The 27,560-nt window shown below is 45.3% G+C and overlaps 1 protein-coding gene across 2 annotated transcripts; it reads right to left on the bottom strand.

The window, feature by feature from the left end:
* Window positions 1-1,019: 1,019 nt before the first annotated feature.
* cep83 (centrosomal protein 83) lies at window positions 1,020-27,085 on the bottom strand. 2 transcript variants are annotated; one of them, XM_079494022.1, is made up of 16 exons: window positions 27,026-27,085; window positions 24,326-24,604; window positions 22,895-23,045; window positions 21,786-21,878; window positions 21,519-21,650; window positions 20,595-20,846; window positions 20,105-20,236; window positions 19,615-19,729; window positions 17,613-17,757; window positions 14,882-15,031; window positions 14,326-14,401; window positions 13,976-14,133; window positions 6,490-6,640; window positions 5,186-5,289; window positions 3,793-3,967; window positions 1,020-2,613 (listed from the first exon to the last, which is right to left on the bottom strand). In XM_079494022.1, exons 2-16 carry the CDS (start codon window positions 24,553-24,555, stop codon window positions 2,482-2,484), a joined length of 2,196 nt encoding a protein of 731 aa, XP_079350148.1. In that variant the 5' UTR covers window positions 24,556-24,604; window positions 27,026-27,085; the 3' UTR covers window positions 1,020-2,481. The 2 variants fall into 2 exon arrangements, with proteins under 2 accessions (XP_079350148.1, XP_079350149.1); XM_079494023.1 differs by lacking the exons at window positions 24,326-24,604; window positions 27,026-27,085 and adding an exon at window positions 24,232-24,261.
* Between the last annotated feature and the right edge of the window lie 475 nt (window positions 27,086-27,560).

Here is a 27,560-nt window from a genome sequence, read left to right as displayed (position 1 = left end):
CATCGAAAATTTTATTTTAATTTCAACAATCAAAGTATATCGTAAACATATATCGCATCGTGGTATCTTTTGACTTTGTATCATATTGTTTAGAAATGCACATAATCGACTGTATTTCTCATTAGAAAATACCAAAAAAAAACACCATATTGGCAACTAATAGTTAAAAGAAAAATATTTTCTAATAAGAAATGTTTTGTCATATTCTCCCAGTTCAGTCAATTGTCAAGTCCTCCAAGGGCGCGTTCGGAAAATAGAGCGCTGAGCGCACTGAGCGATGCAAACCAATAGGCGAAGTGCGCTCCGGTGCGGCGTTTCCAAACGCGCCCCAAGTGTGTACCTCCAGAAAACGAGCACTGCGGATCAGTGTTGTTTTTGGCAGCAAATTTCTATTTTAGTTTTAGTCATAGTCTCTTGAATAGTTCATTCATTTTAGTTTCAGTCACATTTTAGTCACCTGGAATGTTTTAGTGCTAGTCTAGTTTTAGTCGACTAAATATCATAAGATTTTAGTCGACTAAATCTAGTTGATTTAGTCGACTAAAATGTATTTTGGTGGGCCTTGATGCCGTCGTAATGACTGATTTTACACTTGCTGAAAATACCCGATCTACAAGCTCACAACGCATCACGCTGCGACGTGAGCTTGTAGATCTGCTATTTTCAGCATGCAACCAAGTGTAAAATGACTTATACTGGATCTCTTGTCCACTAGTCCCTTCCTAACATTTTAGTCTAGTTTTTATTTGTTGACGAAATCGTCAATATATTTAGTCTTAGTTTTAGTCGCCGTAGCTTAGTTTCCATTTAGTTTACGTTTAGTTTTCGTCAGTGAAAAAAAAGGTAGTCGACGAACATTTTCCGTCTTAGTTTTAGTCGAGGAAATCAACACTGCTGCGGATGCATTTCAGCCAGCCTGGTAAAACACCCCGTCCGTCCGTCCGTCCGTCCGTCCGTCCGTCCGTCCGTCCGTCCGTCCGTCGCGGAATTCAATTTCAATCAGCAGCACCAAAACAATGTAAATTGCCATTTTTCCCTTTTTATTAAAAACAAAATGTAAACATGTTCATTGTCATATTTTACAAAACACTGTTGAACTCATTCAAGTAGTAGTAGCGGGGGTCCCTTGTCCTCCTGCATCAAGTAGTAGTAGCGGGGGTCCCTTGTCCTCCTGCATCAAGTAGTAGCAGTCTCTGTCCTAGGCCTCATTCTTGTCTTCATGTCTTTTAATGGCCGCTCCAATGCATTTCCAATGGAAGTCACATGGTTTGACGGCTGTGTTCTCCCCCCCCCCCCCCCCCCCCATCAAGACTGTCTTAAGGTGACTCCAGACCGAGGACACTTGTCCAGACTAGTCAAAGACTACTTAAAGGACCACTTCACCACTTTTCAACATCTCTTCATATAATTGGTCCTCACCATAGAGTATATATATAATAGAGACTGAACTTGCGCGAAGCTCCGCCCCCCCAGCTATTCATGTCAGTGGAAGTTGCTCAGTGGCGTTTTGAAGCACCCGGAAGACTGCCGGAAGTCCCTCCCAGGACCTCAACTTTGAGGTCCTGAGTGACGTAGGGCAACCGAGCGCTCAACGTTAAAGCCCAGCTGCACGGGGTTTCCCGGTCATGAATCCACGGGTCCGCCTGTAGTCCCTCCTCCTACCACTAGGACCCAGAGCTTCAACGTTGGAAAGTCTGCCTGCCCCCTTGGTCCTCACTAATGTTCATGATAAAACACCACCATTTTTTCCTACTCAGTTCGGACACCGGTCCACCAGTGACATCATCATTAGGCAGATTTCTTTTTAAACAAGATTTGTTTTAAAATATATTTAGATTTTTATTATCGTGAGAACGATGGCTTCAACTTTTGCATTGCAACTTTTCAGGAAAAGAAAGCCTGCCGTTTCTATTAGCTTGGATTCACCATCGATGATGTCACTGGTGGACGGGTTTCTGAACTGCCCACAGCCTTCCTATGAGACACAGACTGAGTAGGAAAAAATTGTGTTATTTTATCATGAAATTTAGTTAGGACCAATTATAGGAAGAGAAGTTGAAAAGTGGTGAAGTGGTCCTTTAAAACTCTCATATTGCAACAGACTAGCATTTCTTATCTGCACAAAGACAGTCTGCCGACGAAAGATTAATTTCCACCATGCAAATTGCAGAAAGCGCTGGTTTGCAGTGTTGCCAGGTCTGCTTATTATAAGCGACTTTGGGCTAGTTGTCCTGTAACATAGCTTAATATTACCGACGCATCGATAAGGCGATATGGACAGCAAGCGACGGGAGCTTCTCGTCTCCTGCCGACACGCTTGCGACTCTTTCAATCTGGCCGACAGCCGACCGTCGGCGCAATGTGGAGGTAGCTTTATCAAACCATGTGACTTCCATTGGAAATGCATTGGAGCGGCCATTAAAACACGGACAACAAGACACAACACAGGTCTCTTTTAGGTGTGAACGAGGCCCTTCTGCATCAAGTGCTAGCGGGCTCCTGCCTGTCCTTCTGCATCAAAGCCTCCATTTCTTCCAGTTGCTGTTGCTGTGCACACTCCAGCTCCTCCAGCCTCCGACGCACCAAGGACAGCTCTCTCTGATGTTGGTCTTCCTATAGGAGACGGTGAAGGTGTGTGTGGGTTAGGTTAACCCATTTTGACCTGAGATCAGATTCTAAAAATGTCTTCTATATCCTGACAGTTTTCTGAAAAAGCTATGTTTCTATGTCAGTCGTTCTTCGATTTTTCAAAAATAGCAGACCTACAAGCTCGTAGCGCGCCACTCGGTGCCGCGCTATGAAATGGTAAATGGTGCATTTATATAGCGCCTTTATCCAAGGCGCTTTACATAGATTGTGCATTACATTCACCCATTCACACACACATTCATACACCGATGGCAGCGGAAACCATGCAAGGCACCAACCAGCACATCAGGAGCAATTAGGGGTTCAGTGTCTTGCTCAAGGACACTTCGACACTAACTCTGGGGGAGCCCACAGGGATCGAACTGGCAACCTTGCGGTTGCCATCCAGCCACTCTACCCCTGAGCCACCGCCACCGCCGCCGCTTGTAGATCTGCTATTTTTCAATAGCTAAAGCATAACATAATGCTAACACCAAAAGGGGTTCCCGCCCAAAATGGGTTAATGTGCAGCAATGTGCAGCAGTATGCCAGTGATTTGTTTGATGTGCATAACAGACCCCAATGTTTTGGTTTGTTTTGAGAGTGTACAAAATGGAACCGAAATGGTCCCGTAAGGCTCCATTTGGAGCTGTTTTTGACAGGGGGCGGGGGCATTCGGGCATAAATATGTATTTAATTTTTTTACAACATTTTATGGATATTTTTTTTTATTATTATTATTTACTATAGTCCTACTAGACCCCAAGAAATTACATCTGGCCACAAAAGATCACAGGATCTACTGAATATGAAGGTAGCTTACTGGGGGGAAGGCTTACTGTGTGAATAGGCTCAACATATCAGTTTGACACATTCAGTAGATCCAGTGATCTTTTGCGGCCAGATGTAATTTCTTGGGGTCTAGTAGGACTATAGTAAATAATAAAAAAATAAATCACCATAAAATGTAGTAAAAAAAATACATATTTAGCCCCATGCCCCCCCTCTGTCAAAAACAGCTAAAATCCCTAAAACTAAAGAAAGCAGCAAATGAAAGAAAATTTACACTCATCTTTTACTTTCTCTAATAACAACCTCCTAAAACATGAACCTTGGTTGAAAAAAACTAAAGTTGTCCTTTATAAGAATGCTAGAGACGGGTACCTCAGACCCAGGGATGAGGAGGAGGGGCACAGGTGACGAAGTCACGAAGCCTGCAGGACCCGAGCCTGCAGGAACCTGGTTGCCCAGCAGGAGGCGCCGGAACTCTGTGTGTCGTCGCTGGAGCTCCTTCAGTCGTCTGCTGAGGTGGGTGTGCTCCTCCGAGTAGGACGGACGTCTGAGAGGAGAAGTACCAAGATGTTTTAACCCAATCTGAATCTGTAGAATCTGACACCAGATTCTACAAATGTCTTCTAAATCATGACAGTTCTCTGAAGCAGTGGTGCTCAACCTTTCTATGTCAGTGGTGCTCAACCTTTCTATGTCAGTGGGTGCTCAACCTTTTTCCTGTCAAAGACCCCCAGAATTATCTGTATTTGGCAGCCGACCCCATCTGAAAATATGTTGTTCCAGGGACCCCCCCCCCCCCCCCCAGAAGCAAAGATTTGAGTTAAAAACGTTCGCTCTGAAAGAATATATATTCAAAGATTTGCACCACATTTTCACAATTTTTTAAAAATAGCAGACCTACAAGCTCGTAGTGCGGCACTCGGTGCCGCACTATGAGCTTGTAGATCTGCTATTTTTCAATAGCTAAAGTATAACGTAATGCTACCAAAAGGGGTTCCCACCCAAAATGGGTTAACATGTCCTGTATGTAATGTCCTCTAAACGTCCTCCAATACAATATGTGAATCAATAGGTAAACATGCACCTCCTCCAATACAATATGTGAATCAATAGAGTCCCGCCCAGTAACCAGGGCCCAGGAAATGATTCCCCGTTCATTTTCCTCATAGACATTTCTAAAAGTTGTCGTGACAAATCATGACAACAAACAAAATTTTTCGGGCCGAAAAAAATAATTAGAAAGAAGAAGAAAACGGCAGGTTACAACACTTTTGTTGTTGTTTTTCTTCTTTGTAATTATTTGTTCGGTCCAAAATATTGTGTTTGTCATCATGATTTGTCACATCTCGAGTTGGCTTTGTTTCTATGTCAGTGGTTCTCAAACTATTTCATGTCAAGGACCCCCAACAATATATGTAATTGGCCGCCGACCCCCTTCTGAAAATATGTTGTTCCAGGGACCCCCCCAGAAGAAAGATTTGAGTTAAAAACGTTTGCTCTGAAAGAACATATTCAAAGATTTGCACCACATTTTCACGATTTTTCAAAAATAGCAGAATTACAAGCTCATAGCACGGCACTCGGTGCCGCACTATGAGCTTGTAGATCTGCTATTTTTTTTAAATTATTTCTGGGGGTCCTTGACATGAAAATGTTTGAGAACCACCGTCATAGAAACATGAGGTTTTCAGAAAACTGTCAAGACATTTGTAGAACCGTCGGGACGGGAATCGGAGCGAGACGAGGCGGGGCGATGCCAGACTACCTTTTGGCCGCATCGGCCTCCAGTTCCACCTCTACGATCTTGGCCTCCAACAGCTGGATCTTATCCTGCAGCCTTTTCTCCTTGTTCTCCGTGAGGGCTTTTCTCTACGAAACAAGAACAGAACCATTCAGTCACACAGAGACATAGAACAGAACCGTTCAGTCACACAGAGACATAGAACAGAACCGTTCAGTCACACAGAGACATAGAACAGAACCGTTCAGTCACACTGAGACATAGAACAGAACCGTTCAGTCACACAGAGACATAGAACAGAACCGTTCAGTCACACTGAGACATAGAACAGAACCGTTCAGTCACACAGAGACATAGAACAGAACCGTTCAGTCACACTGAGACATAGAACAGAACCGTTCAGTCACACAGAGACATAGAACAGAACCGTTCAGTCACACAGAGACATAGAACAGAACCGTTCAGTCACACAGAGACATAGAACAGAACCGTTCAGTCACACAGAGACATAGAACAGAACCATTCAGTCACACAGAGACATAGAACAGAACCATTCAGTCACACAGAGACATAGAACAGAACCATTCAGTCACACAGAGACATAGAACAGAACCATTCAGTCACACAGAGACATAGAACAGAACCATTCAGTCACACAGAGACATAGAACAGAACCGTTCAGTCACACAGAGACATAGAACAGAACCATTCAGTCACACAGAGACATAGAACAGAACCATTCAGTCACACAGAGACATAGACACATAGACATAGAGAACAGAACCATTTAGTCACACAGAGACATAGTGAAAAGCACAAAGCAGTAAACTTGCTGTCAAGATCTATAGAGCACCGAAGTCCGACGTCAATATTGGTAGAGGGCGCTATAAATCCACAGGTTCATGTACCTTTTATTTGCATTGTAATCCCCATAGGGGGGATTTTAGATCGCCTCATATAAGGACTGTGTTTGAAAAATAAACATGTCATCCTGGCCGTTTCACTCATATGGATATGAAGAATCAACTGACTGAGAGAAAACGCTATTGTTACTGCTGCTGAATTAGTTAAATTTTCACTAGAAACAGACTGTATCAAATATGAGTGACTGACTGTCGTAAACGATACAGAGACACCTCCCACGTCCCTACAGAGACGGCTTGTTTATTTTTGGACCACAACGCTTATATGAAACGATTTTAAGATGAGATGATTTTAAGTTATTCTCCATAGAGAAATTACGTCCGTGAACCAGGGGGAATCGAGGGGACGAGCGAGTTACGTCAGGACTTCTGTGCTCTATACGGGGACGACCCATGGCGTTGTACCTTTTTCTGGGCCAGTGCTGCCCTCTGCAGCTTTTCTATTGCTTTGATATATTTCTCCTTGGCCTTTCTGTATTTCTCCTCCAGCTCGGCCTGTCTCTGCTGAAGCTGTTGTTTCTCCTCCAGCCACTGCACACGGCGGTCGTCCACGAGCCTAGAGGAGACGGCACGTCACGGACATTACTACATGTACTACATGTACTACATGTACTACATCGTCCACAAGCCTAGAGGAGACGGCACGTCACGGACATTACTACATTACTACATGTACTACATGTACTACATCGTCCACAAGCCTAGAGGAGACGGCACGTCACGGACATTACTACATGTACTACATGTACTACATGTACTACATCGTCCACAAGCCTAGAGGAGACGACACGTCACGGACATTACTACATGTACTACATGTACTACATCGTCCACAAGCCTAGAGGAGACGATACGTCACGGACATTACTACATGTCTACATGTACTACATCGTCCACAAGCCTAGAGGAGACGACACGTCACGGACATTACTACATGTACTACATGTACTACATCGTCCACAAGCCTAGAGGAGACGACACGTCACGGACATTACTACATGTACTACATGTACTACATGTACTACATGTACTACATGTACTACATGTACTACATGTACTACATGTACTACATCGTCCACAAGCCTAGAGGAGACGACACGTCACGGACATTACTACATGTACTACATCGTCCACAAGCCTAGAGGAGACGGCACGTCACGGACATTACTACATGTACTACATGTACTACATGTACTACATGTACTACATCGTCCACAAGCCTAGAGGAGACGACACGTCACAGACATTACTACATGTACTACATGTACTACATGTACTACATGTACTACATCGTCCACGAGCCTAGAGGAGACGGCACGTCACGGACATTACTACATGTACTACATGTACTACATGTACTACATCGCACACAAGCCTAGAGGAGACGGCGCGTCACGGACATTACTACATGTACTACATGTACTACATGTACTACATCGTCCACGAGCCTAGAGGAGACGGCACGTCACGGACATTACTACATGTACTACATGTACTACATGTACTACATGTACTACATCGTCCACAAGCCTAGAGGAGACGACACGTCACGGACATTACTACATGTACTACATGTACTACATCGTCCACAAGCCTAGAGGAGACAGCACGTCACGGACATTACTACATGTACTACATGTACTACATCGTCCACAAGCCTAGAGGAGACGGCACATCACGGACATTACTACATGTACTACATGTACTACATGTACTACATCGTCCACAAGCCTAGAGGAGACAGCACATCACGGACATTACTACATGTACTACATGTACTACATGTACTACATCGTCCACGAGCCTAGAGGAGACGACACGTCACGGACATTACTACATGTACTACATGTACTACATCGTCCACAAGCCTAGAGGAGACGGCACGTCACGGACATTACTACATGTACTACATGTACTACATGTACTACATCGTCCACAAGCCTAGAGGAGACGATACGTCACGGACATTACTACATGTCTACATGTACTACATCGTCCACAAGCCTAGAGGAGACGACACGTCACGGACATTACTACATGTACTACATGTACTACATCGTCCACAAGCCTAGAGGAGACGACACGTCACGGACATTACTACATGTACTACATGTACTACATGTACTACATGTACTACATGTACTACATGTACTACATGTACTACATGTACTACATCGTCCACAAGCCTAGAGGAGACGACACGTCACGGACATTACTACATGTACTACATCGTCCACAAGCCTAGAGGAGACGGCACGTCACGGACATTACTACATGTACTACATGTACTACATGTACTACATGTACTACATCGTCCACAAGCCTAGAGGAGACGACACGTCACAGACATTACTACATGTACTACATGTACTACATGTACTACATGTACTACATCGTCCACGAGCCTAGAGGAGACGGCACGTCACGGACATTACTACATGTACTACATGTACTACATGTACTACATCGCACACAAGCCTAGAGGAGACGGCGCGTCACGGACATTACTACATGTACTACATGTACTACATGTACTACATCGTCCACGAGCCTAGAGGAGACGGCACGTCACGGACATTACTACATGTACTACATGTACTACATGTACTACATGTACTACATCGTCCACAAGCCTAGAGGAGACGACACGTCACGGACATTACTACATGTACTACATGTACTACATCGTCCACAAGCCTAGAGGAGACAGCACGTCACGGACATTACTACATGTACTACATGTACTACATCGTCCACAAGCCTAGAGGAGACGGCACATCACGGACATTACTACATGTACTACATGTACTACATGTACTACATCGTCCACAAGCCTAGAGGAGACAGCACATCACGGACATTACTACATGTACTACATGTACTACATGTACTACATCGTCCACGAGCCTAGAGGAGACGACACGTCACGGACATTACTACATGTACTACATGTACTACATCGTCCACAAGCCTAGAGGAGACGGCACGTCACGGACATTACTACATGTACTACATGTACTACATCGTCCACAAGCCTAGAGGAGACAGCACATCACGGACATTACTACATGTACTACATGTACTACATGTACTACATCGTCCACGAGCCTAGAGGAGACGACACGTCACGGACATTACTACATGTACTACATGTACTACATCGTCCACAAGCCTAGAGGAGACAGCACGTCACGGACATTACTACATGTCTACATGTACTACATCGTCCACGAGCCTAGAGGAGACGTCACGGACATTACTACATGTACTACATGTACTACATCGTCCACAAGCCTAGAGGAGACGGCACGTCACAGACATTACTACATGTACTACATGTACTACATCGTCCACGAGCCTAGAGGAGACGGCACGTCACGGACATTACTACATGTCTACATGTACTACATCGTCCACAAGCCTAGAGGAGACGACACGTCACGGACATTACTACATGTACTACATGTACTACATCGTCCACAAGCCTAGAGGAGACGACACGTCACGGACATTACTACATGTACTACATGTACTACATGTACTACATCGTCCACAAGCCTAGAGGAGACGGCACGTCACGGACATTACTACATGTACTACATGTACTACATCGTCCACGAGCCTAGAGGAGACGACACGTCACGGACATTACTACATGTACTACATGTACTACATCGTCCACGAGCCTAGAGAAGACGGCACGTCACGGACATTACTACATGTACTACATGTACTACATCGTCCACAAGCCTAGAGGAGACGGCACGTCACAGACATTACTACATATACTACATGTACTACATGTACTACATCGTCCACAAGCCTAGAGGATACGGCACGTCACAGACATTACTACATGTACTACATGTACTACATGTACTACATCGTCCACAAGCCTAGAGGAGACGGCACGTCATGGACATTACTACATGTACTACATGTACTACATCGTCCACAAGCCTAGAGGAGACGGCACGTCACGGACATTACTACATGTACTACATGTACTACATCGTCCACAAGCCTAGAGGAGACGGCACGTCACGGACATTACTACATGTACTACATGTACTACATCGTCCACAAGCCTAGAGGAGACGGCACGTCACAGACATTACTACATATACTACATGTACTACATGTACTACATCGTCCACAAGCCTAGAGGATACGGCACGTCACAGACATTACTACATGTACTACATGTACTACATGTACTACATCGTCCACAAGCCTAGAGGAGACGGCACGTCACAGACATTACTACATATACTACATGTACTACATGTACTACATCGTCCACAAGCCTAGAGGATACGGCACGTCACAGACATTACTACATGTACTACATGTACTACATGTACTACATCGTCCACAAGCCTAGAGGAGACGGCACGTCATGGACATTACTACATGTACTACATGTACTACATCGTCCACAAGCCTAGAGGAGACAGCACGTCACGGACATTACTACATGTACTACATGTACTACATCGTCCACAAGCCTAGAGGAGACGGCACGTCACGGACATTACTACATGTACTACATGTACTACATGTACTACATCGTCCACAAGCCTAGAGGATACGGCACGTCACGGACATTACTACATGTACTACATGTACTACATCGTCCACAAGCCTAGAGGAGACGGCACGTCACGGACATTACTACATGTACTACATGTACTACATGTACTACATGTACTACATGTACTACATCGTCCACAAGCCTAGAGGATACGGCACGTCACGGACATTACTACATGTACTACATGTACTACATCGTCCACAAGCCTAGAGGAGACGGCACGTCACGGACATTACTACATGTACTACATGTACTACATGTACTACATGTACTACATCGTCCACAAGCCTAGAGGAGACGGCACGTCACAGACATTACTACATGTACTACATGTACTACATGTACTACATCGTCCACAAGCCTAGAGGAGACGGCACGTCACAGACATTACTACATGTACTACATGTACTACATCGTCCACGAGCCTAGAGGAGACGGCACGTCACGGACATTACTACATGTACTACATGTACTACATGTACTACATCGTCCACAAGCCTAGAGGAGACAGCACGTCACGGACATTACTACATGTACTACATGTACTACATCGTCCACGAGCCTAGAGGAGACGGCACGGACATTACTACATGTACTACATGTACTACATCGTCCACGAGCCTAGAGGAGACGGCACGTCACAGACATTACTACATGTACTACATGTACTACATCGTCCACAAGCCTAGAGGAGACGGCACGTCACAGACATTACTACATGTACTACATGTACTACATCGTCCACGAGCCTAGAGGAGACGGCACGTCACGGACATTACTACATGTACTACATGTACTACATGTACTACATCGTCCACAAGCCTAGAGGAGACAGCACGTCACGGACATTACTACATGTACTACATGTACTACATCGTCCACAAGCCTAGAGGAGACGACAGTCACGACACGTCACGGACATTACTACATGTACTACATCGTCCACGAGCCTAGAGGAGACGGCACGTCACGGACATTACTACATGTACTACATGTACTACATGTACTACATCGTCCACGAGCCTAGAGGAGACGGCACGGACATTACTACATGTACTACATGTACTACATCGTCCACGAGCCTAGAGGAGACGGCACGTCACAGACATTACTACATGTACTACATGTACTACATCGTCCACAAGCCTAGAGGAGACGGCACGTCACAGACATTACTACATGTACTACATGTACTACATCGTCCACGAGCCTAGAGGAGACGGCACGTCACGGACATTACTACATGTACTACATGTACTACATGTACTACATCGTCCACAAGCCTAGAGGAGACAGCACGTCACGGACATTACTACATGTACTACATGTACTACATCGTCCACAAGCCTAGAGGAGACGGCACGTCACGGACATTACTACATGTACTACATGTACTACATCGTCCACAAGCCTAGAGGAGACGGCAACGTCACGGACATTACTACATGTACTACATCGTCCACAAGCCTAGAGGAGACGGCACGTCACGGACATTACTACATGTACTACATGTACTACATCGTCCACGAGCCTAGAGGAGACGGCACGTCACGGACATTACTACATGTACTACATGTACTACATGTACTACATCGTCCACGAGCCTAGAGGAGACGGCACGTCACGGACATTACTACATGTACTACATCGTCCACAAGCCTAGAGGAGACGGCACGTCACGGACATTACTACATGTACTACATGTACTACATGTACTACATGTACTACATGTACTACATCGTCCACAAGCCTAGAGGAGACGGCACGTCACGGACATTACTACATGTACTACATGTACTACATCGTCCACAAGCCTAGAGGAGACGGCAACGTCACGGACATTACATCATGTACTACATGTACTACATCGTCCACAAGCCTAGAGGAGACAGCACGTCACGGACATTACTACATGTACTACATCGTCCACAAGCCTAGAGGAGACGGCACGTCACGGACATTACTACATGTACTACATCGTCCACAAGCCTAGAGGAGACGACAGTCACGACACGTCACGGACATTACTACATGTACTACATGTACTACATCGTCCACAAGCCTAGAGGAGACGACACGTCACGGACATTACTACATGTACTACATGTACTACATCGTCCACAAGCCTAGAGGAGACGGCACGTCACGGACATTACTACATGTACTACATCGTCCACAAGCCTAGAGGAGACGGCAACGTCACGGACATTACTACATGTACTACATGTACTACATCGTCCACAAGCCTAGAGGAGACGACACGTCACGGAGATTACTACATGTACTACATCGTCCACAAGCCTAGAGGAGACGGCACGTCACGGACATTACTACATGTACTACATGTACTACATCGTCCACAAGCCTAGAGGAGACGACACGTCACGGACATTACTACATGTACTACATGTACTACATCGTCCACAAGCCTAGAGGAGACGGCACGTCACGGACATTACTACATGTACTACATCGTCCACAAGCCTAGAGGAGACGGCAACGTCACGGACATTACTACATGTACTACATGTACTACATCGTCCACAAGCCTAGAGGAGACGACACGTCACGGAGATTACTACATGTACTACATCGTCCACAAGCCTAGAGGAGACGGCACGTCACGGACATTACTACATGTACTACATGTACTACATCGTCCACAAGCCTAGAGGAGACGACACGTCACGGAGATTACTATTACATGTCATTTCTCAGGGGGTCCTTGACATGAAATAGTTTGAGAACCACTGATATAGAAACATGGGTTTTTCAGAAAACGGTCAGGATTTAGAAGTCATTTGTAGAATCGTCCTCAATACTTCATGATGACGGCACAAGTTGTACTTGTTGCAATGACAAATAAAGATCTATCTATCTACAAAGGTTCCTAGACATACTTCTGTGCTGTGAGCCTAGTAAAACTGATCACTGGAATGAAGCTTTCCAGTGTTACCATGTGCAATCCTATTAACCCATTTTGGCCTGACATCGACATTTAAAAATGTCTTGATAAATCATGACAGTTTTCTGAAATACCTCATGTTTCTATATCAGTGGTGCTCAATATTTCATGTCAAGAACCCCAAAAATTATATGTATTTGGCCGCCGACCCCCATCTGAAAATATGTTGTTCCAGGGACCCCCCCAGAAGCAAAGATTTGAGTTAAAAAACATTCACTCTGAAAGAATATATATTGAAAGATTTGCTCCACATTTTCTCAAAAATAGTAGACCCACAAGCTAGTAGCGCGCCACTCGGTGGCACACACACACACACACACACACACACACACCTCTCAGCCTCATGCTGGTTCTTCTCCAGCTGTCCTCTGGCGGTCCTCAGCTCCTCGCGGAGCCTGTCCAGGGTCTCACGGAGGCGCTGGTTGGTCTCCTCCAGCTCACTCTCAGAGTGGGACACGGTTCCCAGCCGCACACCCAGCTCCTGGTTCTGCTGTGGATTTAAAGACAAAACTAATTAAGGACCAGCTCAGGCTCGATACATAAATGTTACATAAAGGTGTGGTAAAACATGATGAACTAGAAATGCACTCTGCCGAGCTGCCAACTCACGCCTTGCACACACACACATGCATGCATGTTAGCAAGGGCTGCTAACACATAGCAATATCTGTAGCAGGGCTACCTGTCTTAGATCCGCTACATCTGCCCTCTGTCTTTCAAGCTCTTCGAGGTGTGAGCCTTGCTGTTGTAGTTTGGTCCTGGAAGACAATTCAGACAGGAAGTAAGTCAAAAGACAAATGGTAGACATGATGCAGCTTTGTCTAGACTACACTGACTACAGGATACAAAGTGCAGAAGGCAAGGAAACACACAATGTGAGCATCCTCTGAGTCATCACAAAGCTAGCCTCAGAAACCCAGACGTTTTTATTTCCAGGGAGAAAAAAAAAAGTCTGGGACCAAGACCACTTCAATACGGCATAGAGTAGCGCAAACATCGCTCACTCTCTGCTGATTTCTGATCGTCTGCACCTTTGTTAAATGACGCACACTCATACACACACACACTCCTCTCTCTCTGTCGCTCTAATTAATTAGTCTCATGTCGCGCAGCTGCGTCTAGATTCTCCCGGCGGATGCTGCCGGGAGCTGCCTATGCCATAGAAAGCATAGGTGAGTTCCAGATTCGGCTGGAACCCAGGCTAACTTCAGGCTCCTCTGAGTCATCACAAAGCTTACTTCAGGCTCTGCACTTCCTTGCGGGCTGACTCCTCCCCTAGCTGGGCGCTACGGAGACGCTCCTCCCACTCTTCTTTTAGGGCGTGGTCAGCGCCGCTCTGCATCGCCCTCTGCTGTTCCATCTCTGCCATGCGGTTCTCTAAATCAAGCCTGAACAAAACACAATGAAATAGATTTAAATAATGAATCATGACAAATTCAACACTTGCGACACGTAGAGGGGCAGAGAGAGATTAATATGTTATTATTATCCTTCCCGGTTCCTACTGTTGGCTACGATCAAATGAATGATTGAAAATAAGAATCCAACATGTTATTCAGACACACACAATAAAATCAAATGCATCAGATTCATATCAGCTTTTATTTTTCCTGGGTGAGGCGAGATGAAAGGCCCTAAAGGGTGATCTGGTGGAGAGATAAGCCCTAGGGCTGATATGCAGCGTGATCTGGTGGAGAGATAAGTCTATCTATGAGTATGTGTAGCAGTGTAACTGCTGTGTGGGCGTTCATCGTTGCCGTTGGTAACAAACGATAGATGATGCTGGTCTAGATTTATAAATACCTTTACAAAACTTTAACCCGTTCAGGGCGGGAACCCCTTTTGGTGTTTTAAGCATTATGTTACACTTTATGTTACACTTCAGCTATTGAAAAATAGCAGATCTACAAGCTCTACGAGCTTGTATGTCTGCTATTTTTAGAAAATGTGTGAAAATGTTGAATGCGCAAATATTTGAATATATATTATTTCAGAGCGAGTTTTTAACTCAAATCTTTGCATCTGGAGGGTCCCTGAAACAACATATTTTCAGATGGGGGTCCGCAGCCAAAATACAGATAATTCTGGGGGTCCCAGACATGAAAAAGGTTGAGCACCACTGACAGAAGAGGTTTTTTTTCAGGATTTAGAAGACTTTTTTTTAGAATCGTCCTCAGGTCTAAATACAGAGAGGAATGATGAATGAATACATGGGCATTCTAGGCCCTTTCCCAATTCCCCCCTTCTGCATGGCCCTTAGCCCTTCCCCTTGCTGATGCGCGTTCACGTGAGGAGGAAGGGTTATCTCAATTCTCTTTGGAGCGAGGGGTAGGGCCGAGTGCAAGGGATTGGATCCCCTTCAAACGAAGGGGATTCGCGACCAGACTTAAAACGGAGGGACATCACAGAGGGCGGAAGGCGGACGAGGTAAGACGCCTTTTTCGTCCTTTATTATGGAAGAATATGATAATAACCAATATTATTTGAATGTGTTAACAATCTGCATCGCCAAAAATATCGTAATCTCTAGCAAAGGTTAACATTACCTCACTTGAACTAACGATATGCTACGGCGTTGCATTCATACAACGTTACGGTAACGTTACCCATTAATTTGGCAGCGGCGCTTTATTATTTTTTATTTACCGCCGGTCGGTGCCCCGGTGGAACAACTCGGATGCAAACTAGCTTAACTAGCAGGCATAAATCCGACCCCCCAGACCACGATATGTCAACATTCTGCAGTTTTGGAGCTCTTATAAAAGCCGTGAAATAGCCTACTGTACCTACATAACGCTGTCGCTGCATAACGTTGGCTACTCGCTGCAGTGATAGCTGGTATGGTTTTATCATGACCAATGTTATGCTAATCCCCACAAGTTGCAAAAGTTACATAACTAATTAATTAGCAATGGTGTTGTTTTTTCCCCAGGCAAACCAGCTATGGAACAGACTGCAAGCTGCTGTACAAGCCTGTACATTGGATGGAGATGAATCACGATGGCATTTTCATTGTCCTAAATGTTGTTGAATTTGAAACATTGTCATTCATATCATATGTAGCATACTACGACTTGTCATAGGACATGATAGAAAATGACTGTTCTTAATGATATTAAAAACAATGAACACAGTGACCACAGCCCCTTCTTTCTATACTGTAAATTGTTTTTCTTTTTTCTAACCCTGTATATCCATTCTATACAAACTGTTAATACAATAATCAATGAATCAGGTACACCTGTTGAGCAGGTGTCAGAATGAGCTATATCTAGCTGAATTACATTCTGGTGGGCTACCAAGATGAGACAAAATTACAATATATTTATTTCATCATAACCACAGCAATGTTTACGTTCCATCTCTTCTCCCAAAATAGCCGATCTACAGCTTATGGAAAGTGGTTTCCAAAGTGGGTTATAGGGACCCCCAGGGGTCCTTGAGAGAGTTCCAGGGGGTCCCCAGCTAAATGATAGTTTGGAACCAAATGGACCCATAAGGGTCCATTTGTACACTCTCAGAGTTAATTGACATTGATTTCATGCACAATATAAATTGGGGGTCCCAGAGACAGAAATGCCATCAAATGGGGGTCCATGGACTAATGCATGTCACACTGGCGGTCCGTGACACTGCTAGATTCGTAAAAATCTATGGGGTCCCTGGCATATCTCTTCAAATGGGGGTCTGCGGGCTAATTATTGTCAAATTGGGGGGGTCCTTGACATGAAAGGGTTTGGGGACCACTGGCCTGTAGTGAGCTTGCAGATCAGCTATTTTCTGAGAACAGGTTGTCAATATCTACAAGGGACGTTCAATATTTAGGGACGTTCCAATTCCTAGGGTGATGATTTATCCCCCTACCCCTTGACACTCATTATGTAGGGGCAAGGGGAAGGGGCAAGGGATAAGGGGTAGGGCCAAGGGATGAGGGGTAGGGTTAAAAAAGGAATTGGGAAAGGGCCTTACTTCTCCTCGTGCAAAATGGCAGTTTTGTGGAACTCCTCCTCGCGGGTGGCCTGCACCTTGCGGGTGAGTTCCCTCTCTTTCTCGGCCAGCACCTCTTTCTGCCGTTCCACGGCCCCCTTCAGAAGCTCCACGTCAGACTCCAGACCTGAGAGAGAACAGAGATGTGTCACTGTGATGTCACTGTGTCACTAGCCTGGGGGGGTCCACCTATGCTTTCTATGGCAGCTGCGCGACATGAGACTAATTAATTAGAGCGTCAAAGTCAAAGTCACAGTCGTACGATTTGTCACACACGTTACCGCAGTGAAATTTGTTCTCCGCATTTGACCCATCTCTTGGAGCGGTGAGCCGCAGCCAAGGAGCGGTGAGCTGCAGCGTGCGCCGTGCTCGGGAATCATTTGATTAGTAGATTTGACCCCCAATCCAACCCTTTGATGCTGAGTGCCAAGCAGGGAGGCATTGGGTCCCATTTTTACAGTCTTTGGTATGACCCGGGCGGGGATCGAACCCCGACCACCCAGTTTCAGGGCGGACACTCTAACCACAAGGCCACTGAGCTGGTCACAGAGAGAGAGAGAGAGAGAGAGAGAGAGAGAGAGAGAGAGAGAGAGAGAGAGAGAGAGAGAGGAGTGTATGTGTGTGTACTTGTGTGCGTCAATTTAACAAAGGCACAGACGATCAGAAATCAGCAGAGAGTGATCGCTACTCTATGCCGAATTGAAGTGGACTTTTTTTCTCCCTGGAAATAAAAACTGTGTCACTGTGATGTCACTGTGTCACTGTGATGGCTGGGAGGAGCCATAACACAGTGGTCGGGATCAGTGTTGTTTTTGGCAGCACATTTAGATTTTAGTTTTAGTCATAGTATCTTGAATAGCTTTTATTTTAGTTTTAGTCACATTTTAGTCACCTGGAATGTTTTAGTGTTTAGTCTAGTTTTAGACTAATATCATAAGATTTTAGTCGACTGAAATCTACGCTTGATTTAGTCGACTGAAATGTATTTTGGCGGGCCTTGATGCCGTCATGACAGATTTTACACTTAAATAGCAGATCTACAAGCTCACAACGCCGCGTCTCAGCGCGACGCGATCTCTTGTCCACTAGTCCCTTCCTAACATTTTTGTCTAGTTTTTATTTGTTGACGAAATTGTATATTTAGTCTTAGTTTTAGTCACCATAGCTTAGTTTTCATTTAGTTTTTGTCAGTGGAAAAAGGTAGTCGACGAACATTTTTCGTCTTAGTTTTAGTCGACGATATCAACACAGTGGTCGGGAGCCTCGCAGTGGCCAGACGCCAAAATCTGCCATCGGTGCAAAACAAAAATTGCCCTCAGGCCGCAGTGTGATATTTGTATGGCCGCAGCAGTGGTTTACAACCCTTCTCATATCAAGGGATTCGAGGCCCATTTTGTTATTCAGCATTTGAGCCACGGACCACCATTCACTTTACGCTCTCAAGTAGTTAATGGTTTATTTGGAGAGATGATTTGGTTATCATCTCTCCATCATTTAGCTGGGGACCACGTTGAACCCCCTCAAGGACTGGTGGTGGTCCCCGGACCACTGGTTGAGAACCGCTGGGATAAAGCATTTCAGGGAGGTTCTGACATTCCATACCATCAACTTGCATCTGCATCCCTCTCCCTCTCCCTCTCCAACTCAGGGAGGTTCTGACATTCATACCATCAACTTGCATCTGCATCCCTCTCCCTCTCCCTCTCCAACTCAGGGAGGTTCTGACATCCATACCATCAACTTGCATCCTCAGCGCATCCCTCTCCCTCTCCCTCTCCAACTCAGGGAGGTTCTGACATTCCATACCATCAACTTGCATCCTCAGCGCATCCCTCTCCCTCTCCCTCTCCCTCTCCCTCTCCCTCTCCAACTCAGGGAGGTTCTGACATCCATACCATCAACCTGCATCCTCAGCGCATCCCTCTCCCTCTCCCTCTCCCTCTCCCTCTCCCTCTCCAACTCAGGGAGGTTCTGACATCCATACCATCAACCTGCATCCTCAGCGCATCCCTCTCCCTCTCCAGCTCCCCTTTAGAGCGGCCACATTCCAGCTTGACGTTAGACACCTCCAGCTGGTGTGTGTGCTTCATGCTCTCCACCTGCAACACACACAGAAGTGAAGAACGGATGAGTAAGGAAGGAAGACAGCGGAATGTACCACTATAGCCCTGGTCAGGGGTGAGAGGTGACAGCGGAATGTACCACTATGGCCCTGGTCAGGGGTGAGAGGTGACAGCGGAATGTACCACTATAGCCCTGGTCAGGGGTGAGAGGTGACAGCGGAATGTACCACTATAGCCCTGGTCAGGGGTGAGAGGTGACAGCGGAATGTACCACTATAGCCCTGGTCAGGGGTGAGAGGTGACAGCGGAATGTACCACTATAGCCCTGGTCAGGGGTGAGAGGTGACAGCGGAATGCACCACTATAGCCCTGGTCAGGGGTGAGAGGTGACAGCGGAATGTACCACTATACCTGGCAGGTGAGCGCGTTGGCTTCTCTCTCGGCCTTGTGCAGCCGTCCCGTCAGCTGGGTGTTCTGCTCGTGGCTGTGCTGCATCTCCTTCTCCACGCGATCCAACTGGAGACGCAGCGACTGCCGCTCTGCCTGACAACGCCAAGAAACACAGTTAATGAACCACACCTCCTCAACCAAGCATTATCCTCGTCATTTCTATATCCAAGGAAGGGATGGGTATTGGAATCATTTTGTCAATACAGATAACACCATCAGTTGCTGCTGCTTTAACAAACACAAGGTTGGATACCAGAAGAAGATTGAGCTTCTGAGGAGTGAACACTATTTAAAAACCGTGACTCAGTAATACAATTGGACACTGCCTCTAACCTCCATAGACTTGACCGCCGACTGGGTCTCACAGTAATACAAATGGACACGGCCTCTAACCTCCATAGACTTGACCGCTGACTGGGTCTCAGTAATACAAACGGACACGGCCTCTAACCTCCATAGACTTGACCGCCGACTGTGTCTCGGCCAGCTGGCGGATCTGGATGCGCTGGACGTTCTCCGCCTGCTGCCCAGAGCTGTCCCTCTGGGCGCGGAGTTCCCCCACCTCCCCCTCCAGGCCCTTCAGACGGAGGTGGAGCTGGGCCTTCTCCCTCAGCAGGGCCTCCACGCGCTTCTCGTCCCGGGCCGGGTCAGAACCCTTGTAATGGGCCGCCAGGTCCTCCTTGTCCCGCTCCAGACGGCCCATCTGGATAACACACGGGAAAAACGCAATTACACTTTTATTAGTTTTAAGGTTTGAATAGTTGCCTCCCAAATTTGATTGTAATGTCAGTAAAAAAAATACATACATGTCGATGCACGTAAATCTGTATACACACAGACATGCACGCACGCACGTTGCACGCACACTGGCCGCACGCGCCCCACACACACGCTAACATTTTTGTTTGTTCATGAATATCCATTCACAGCATTCTATTCATTTGTAAAGGCTCAGGGGTAGAGTGGCCAGATGGCAACCAGTTCGAACCCGGGCTCGAAGTGTCAAGACTCTGAACCTCCAAATTGTTCCTGATGTGCTGGTTGGTGCCTTGCATGGTTTCCGCCGCCATCAGTGTATGAATGTGTGTGTGAATGGGTGAATGTAATGCACAATCCATGTAAAGCGCCTTGGATAAAGGCGCTATATAAATGCACCATTTACCATTTGTGTGAGTTCTACATATTGAGCTATGGTAGACCACAAACATGAGAAACAAAATAATAATAGTGGCCCAAATGAAGAGAAGGAAATGGCTCTGTGAATGTTAATACGGTACGTGATAGACGGTACAAAGGCCCCTCTCTGCTGAGGTAGAAGTTAGAAGTTTTCACTTTCCTCAAACAAACCTCTATAGAACAGATCGTGTCCGCCTACCTCTGCCTCAAAGCGGATCCTCCTCTCCTCCAGAATCCGTTCGCTCTCTTCTCGATGGTGATCGAACTGGGACTTCAGGAAGGTGTAGTCGTAGCGTAGCTTGTTGTATTCTGACCTGTACCTCTCCGACTCCTAGAGGAATGGAGTCAAGAAAGACAGGTTTATTTATAGAGCACATATCACACACACACAAAGGCAATTTCATTTTGGGTTTTTTTAGCCCCAACAGACATAAAATGGTGTAGAATTAAATGAATGTGACCAGACCTCTTCCAGCTTGTTGAAACGTTCTCTGACCGGCCCCTCCATCTCCTGCTGCACCTGGGCCCTGAGCAGCTCCAGGCGCTGGGGAGTCATCACCTGCGCACACACACACGCACACACACACACACACACACACACACACACACACGCACACGCACACACGCACACGCACACATAACACAACAACTAATGTCAGAACTCCGCTTAGAGCTAGGACAGTTTAAAATCAAAAATGCAACAGTGAGACAGCAAATGTGATATGCTCCACAATCAAGCTTGGCAAGCTTTCCGCCATGCTTCCGCAAAAGCCTGCCTCCTCTCCTCTCGAGATACACAACGCCCCAGAGCCGAAGGGCACCAGCCCCGCCAATTTCTGGCTTTCGGAAATTTCGTCATATGGCAGCCATGGCTATGGACTTTTAATGGCATAAAGAAAACAGTCATGTGTCACTTGGCTTGGCATTAAAACGTCCATGGACTTGGACTTTCTAAATTCTAATGTTTGGTTAGAGCACTTTAAACAAACATTGTATGTTTGTATAAAGACGTGATTTGCCCCTCACTTCACACGAGAGCTCAGTGGCCTTGTGGTTAGAGTGTCCGCCCTGAGACTGGGAGGTCGGGGTTCAATCCACGGCCGGGTCATACCAAAGACTCTATAAAAATGGGACCCAGTGCCTCCCTGCTTGACACTCAGCATCAAGGGTTGGATTGGGGGTAAGTCCCTGCGACATACTAGCGTCATGTCCAGGGGGTGTACTTGTACATCAAGCTGCCTCACGCTACAGAAACAGGAGATAGGCTCCTGCCCCTATGGGCCTCATGGCTCGGCAAGGCTACTTACTTCACACGAGAGTGATTTTATGCACATTTTGTGTTATTTTGGCTGTCCCTGAGGTAGCTGTACCTGTAAGCGCAGCTCCTCTAGGTCCCCCTGGTGGTCTGTACCTGTAAGCACAGCTCCTCCAGGTCCCCCTGGTGGTCTGTACCTGTAAGCGCAGCTCCTCCAGGTCCCCCTGGTGGTCTGTACCTGTAAGCGCAGCTCCTCCAGGTCCCCCTGGTGGTCTGTACCTGTAAGCGCAGCTCCTCCAGGTCCCCCTGGTGGTCTGTACCTGTAAGCGTAGCTCCTCCAGTTCCCTGGTCTTGTCCAGCATCTCTCCTCGTAGCTCGGCCAGTAGGAGCTGCATCCTCTCCTTGTCAGACTGCTTGTCACTCAGAAGCCATTTCGTTTCTCCTTGTGCCCGTGTGATCTCGTTCTGCAGCCTGGAAGGACACATTTCAGGTCAAAGTTTTTTAAAGATTATTTTTTTTGGTGTTTTTGCCTTTATTGATAGGGTACAGTAATTAGACAGGAAAGGTGGAGAGAGATGGGGAGGGGAAGACATGTGGCAAGGGCCGACGGGCTCGGGACTCGAACCCGCGACACACTAGGTGCCTGGACCGCTCAGCCACGGCCCAGTCAGTACCTTTCCTTTGTGAAGCATCTGCGAACTTGAAACAGAAATCTACCTATACATTTTTATTGTACATAAATTGTTTTCTTGTTAAAAAAAGTAGAAAGAAAGAAAGAAAGAAAGAAAGAAAGAAATGTAGGAAGAAAATGTAGTTTCAGGATTTTGTTTTCTATTTCCATATCCAGCAAGGCCACTGAGATGTTGTCAGTAGTCTCTTGAATAGTTTTCATTTCGTTTTAGTCACATTTTAGTCACCTAAATATGTTTCAGTCAAATAAATATCATAAGATTTTAGTCGACTAAATCTACAGTTGATTTAGTCGAACAAAATGCATTTCGGCGGGCCTTGATGCCGTCGTAATGAAAGCCCACAACGCGTCGCAGCGTGACGCGTTGTGAGCTTGTAGATCGTCTATTTTCAGCATGCAACTAATTGTAAAATGACTTATAGGCATACTGGATCTCTTGTCCACTAGTCCCTTCCTAACATTTTAGTCTAGTTGTATCTGTTGACGAAATTGTCAGCATATTTAGTTTTAGTCATCATAGCTTTGTTTTCATTTAGTTTCCATGTAGTTTTCGTCAGTGGAAAAAGGTAGCCGACGAACATTTTTGTCTTGGTTTTAGTCGATGAAAACAACACTGAGTATTACAATACAATACACATGTTGTCAGTAAAGTATTACAATACACACAGGGTTAGCTACTGGGTTTGCCACGGGTGTGAAAGTAGACAGACATTGTTCCACTTCCAGCGAAAGCACTGAATTGTTGACGTCTTTTATCCCAGGTGGCTGCAGGTTTTACCTGGTGTGATCAGCCTTCAAGGTCTCGTAGTTTTGTATAACATTTACCTGGTGTGATCAGCCTTCAAGGTCTCGTAGTTTTGCATAACATTTACCTGGTGTGATCAGCCTTCAAGGTCTCGTAGTTCTGTATAACATTTACCTGGTGTGATCAGCCTTCAAGGTCTCGTAGTTTTGCATAACATTTACCTGGTGTGATCGGCCTTCAGGGTCTCGTAGTTTTGCATAACATTTACCTGGTGTGATCGGCCTTCAGGGTCTCGTAGTTTTGCATAACATTTACCTGGTGTGATCGGCCTTCAGGGTCTCGTAGTTTTGCTTGTGGTTTTCACACCTCATCCTCTCATCAATCAGCATCTTCTGAAGTTCCATCCCTGAGGAGCCCCCCAGGCCCATGGCGGTGGCTAGACCCCCCACTGAGCCCCCCAGCCCCGTGCCGGGACCCCCCAACGAGGCTGGAGGTTGCAGATTCTGGAGGAGGGGTCCCGACTGGCCGAGGGAAGAGGGGTTCATGATCTCCACCCTTCAGGAGGAGAGTAGCCTTGGTCCCAGGCTTACTTATCTGCGAAAAGACGGTCACAACGTAAGGCAGAGAAGCTATCGGCGGATGTATCCTCCGGAACATCCGTCAGATGTATTTCCCCCGGAGACGATATCTTCCCGACCAATCACAACACTCGTTTCATTCGCGGAGAATGTAAACTGATTTGTAAAGCATCAACGTCATTTCCTTGTGCGATACTTCCGCAACATCCGCCCAAACAAATGATAGCCTCTATCTATAGGTCTTGCCCAGGGTGGGAGGAGAGGGGCTAAATGTGAAGATTTTAGAAAAGGGTACATGGAACGGTGATCTTCAGGCGTGGATATGAAGCTACTAAATAGTTATCTCCATCCTCATATGAAACGTAAAACAGTATAATGGCCAAACAGAGCTGTGTCTGTCTGTGTTGTCAGCGTTACCATGGTGGCTTCCATGAGTCCCCCAGCAGCGACTCATGGAAATTACAACTCCTTAACCAACAGGAAAAGACTCGAGTGAATCAATCTCAAGTGATTAGTTACCCACCAGCTATAGGACTCTGTTGTGGATACGGAGTCTTTGTAGGGAGACCCAGATTGCTTGATTGCAAGAGCAGCTCCAGCAACGCAAATCATGCATCAATCATGCTGCAACAATTTGTTCACTTAGTTACTCCTGTGTGAATCAGATTTCGTCGCCTAAAACTAAGACGAGAATTGTTCGTCAACTACCTTTTTTCACTGACGGAAACTAAATGGAAACTAAGCTATGATGACTAAAACTAAGACTAAATATATTGACAATTTTGTCAACAAATAAAAAACTAGAATGTTAAGAAGGGACTAGTGGACAAGAGATCCAGTTTAAGTCATGTTACAATAGGTTGCATGCTGAAAATAGCTGATCTACAAGCTCACAACGCGTCACACTGCGACGCGTTGTGAGCTTGTAGATCGGCTATTTTCAGCAAGTGTCATTACGACGGCACCAATAACCACCAAAACAAATCAACTGTAGATTTAGTCGACTAAAACTAGACTAGACACTAAGACATTCCAGGTGACTAAAATGTGACTAAAGCTAAATGAAAACAATTCAAGAGACTATGACTAAAACTAAAATCTAAATTTGCTGCCAAAAACAACACTGGTGTGAATGCTTATTAGATATTGTGTTTATAACAAAAAAATATACCTAATCGGATTGATTGTTAGATTAGCCATATTCCTAGTCTTCCTAAATGTCCTAGTCCTCCACACTAGCGCTGTGATTCCTAAACAATTACCACAATATTTAGAATGATGTTTTGGTATTATCATATTATCAAAAACTACTGAATATTAGGCCAATTAATTAGGGTTTATTGGAAGATGCTTCTGAACATAATTTACAATCTAAGTAATAGTAGGTAAATGTTTGTATTATAATATTGCTTTTACCCAAAAATACTTTATTTAATCTAAAAATAATAATAACTGAAACCAGTTTGTGGTTCTTTTACATAAATTTGGAAAAAAAATTGTATACTATTTAAATAGTTTTGAGGGAAAAACATGTTCCAAAATGACTGCAAAACATTGGTTCTAATCGTTTATACACTGTATATAACATGAATATAAGTAACGATACAATGTGACAATTTTGACATAGCTGTTGGCATACTGTACACCCCCCCCTCCCTCCAACTGTATAAACTTTCCCCATTTTTAACTGTTTTTATTATATGTTGCCACTTGCTTTGGCAATGTAAACATGCATGTTTTCTCATGCCAATAAAGCTCATTTGAATTGAACTGACTGATAACTTTAACCCACATGCATACACATTTCAGAATGTTAAAGATTCATCTCAAGGTAAAACTCGTCAAACTAATGCTTCTAATTAAAGTTGTTATAAAAGGTTGATTGAACAAATAATGTATGCATATACCTGTATAATAATAGCGTGTCAACAATCAAAGCAGTAAAGGCTATGGACCAGAGCTATGTAGCTACTAGCTAACTAGTAGTTTACCCGTAAAAACAACAACAACAAGCGGACATGTTGTTTACAGCCGCATTTTTTCGCTGTGTTTCAGCAGAAAGTAGAAACCTAAATACGTCCAGTAGTATTTAAACGGTATGATGGCGTTCTACCAGGTCTGGCGAAGATAACCCGTTTAAACTTATACCGAAGACGGAGTACAAAGTAAATGTCTGGTAGCAGAAATGTTCTCCACACTGTAATTATAAACAGCAGCTGCTGGTCCGTTTTAAAGGAACCACAGATTGTTTTCAAATGTGGCGCTCTGTCTGTTTAGACACAGACACTATCTCTAGTCTCTACACACACACTCATAGCAACAACACAGGTCTACAATAAGGTCAATATACCCGTAAACGTAAAATAAATGTTCACAATTAACTTCGTAAAATGGGTGCGAATGTCGAATTGAATGAATTAATGTAGTATTATCTCACCTTTAGCAGAACGGTTCCCTTCCTCCGTCGTTGAGCTACAGAAACACAGCTGTCTGTCTAGTAACTACTAGTAATCTATTACAGAGAGAATTGTGGGAGTTTCTTTTAGGGGCAGGGGAAGAAAAAACAGCGCCCCCTACAGCTTTTGGTCGTGGAACGACCTACAGTCCAGACTAAAATAAAACTGGTATAGACTTGTGCTTTCGTTTAAGTTTGGGATTCTTTCAATTCATTCAGAATTTGAATACGTCTCTGCTTGAGGATGTGTGAGGTCTGCTGGACTTTTGATTTAAAAGTAGCCTATACTGTGATTGGATTGCTGTGATGTCACGGTCACGGCCACAGCCAACTCAAGGTACGGCCACGGAGCCGACTTGGGGACCCAACGCAGCTCCTCCAAGGAAAACAAACAAATTAACGGAGCTGAACGTGAATCCCCCCCACCGCCCACCCCTTTTTTCCCCCTCACTGTATATGTTTCTTTTCCCTTTTTACCTCCTTTATGATGAATTCCTGTTCTGTCTATAGAAGTGTC

Source organism: Electrona antarctica (assembly GCF_951216825.1).
Source record: "Electrona antarctica genome assembly, chromosome: 23".
NCBI lineage: Eukaryota > Metazoa > Chordata > Actinopteri > Myctophiformes > Myctophidae > Electrona > Electrona antarctica.
This window is presented reverse-complemented; position numbering and strand designations above follow the sequence as displayed.

Excerpts from the sequence above, each read along its gene's own strand:
- cep83 (XM_079494022.1), bottom strand. The coding sequence starts at position 24,555 with ATGAACCCCTCTTCCCTCGGCCAGTCGGGACCCCTCCTCCAGAATCTG. Across the intron at positions 19,730-20,104 it reads CCAACGCGCTCACCTGCCAG|GTGGAGAGCATGAAGCACAC; the intron begins GTATAGTGGTAC and ends TGTGTGTTGCAG. Across the intron at positions 5,290-6,489 it reads CAGCACTGGCCCAGAAAAAG|AGAAAAGCCCTCACGGAGAA; the intron begins GTACAACGCCAT and ends CTTGTTTCGTAG.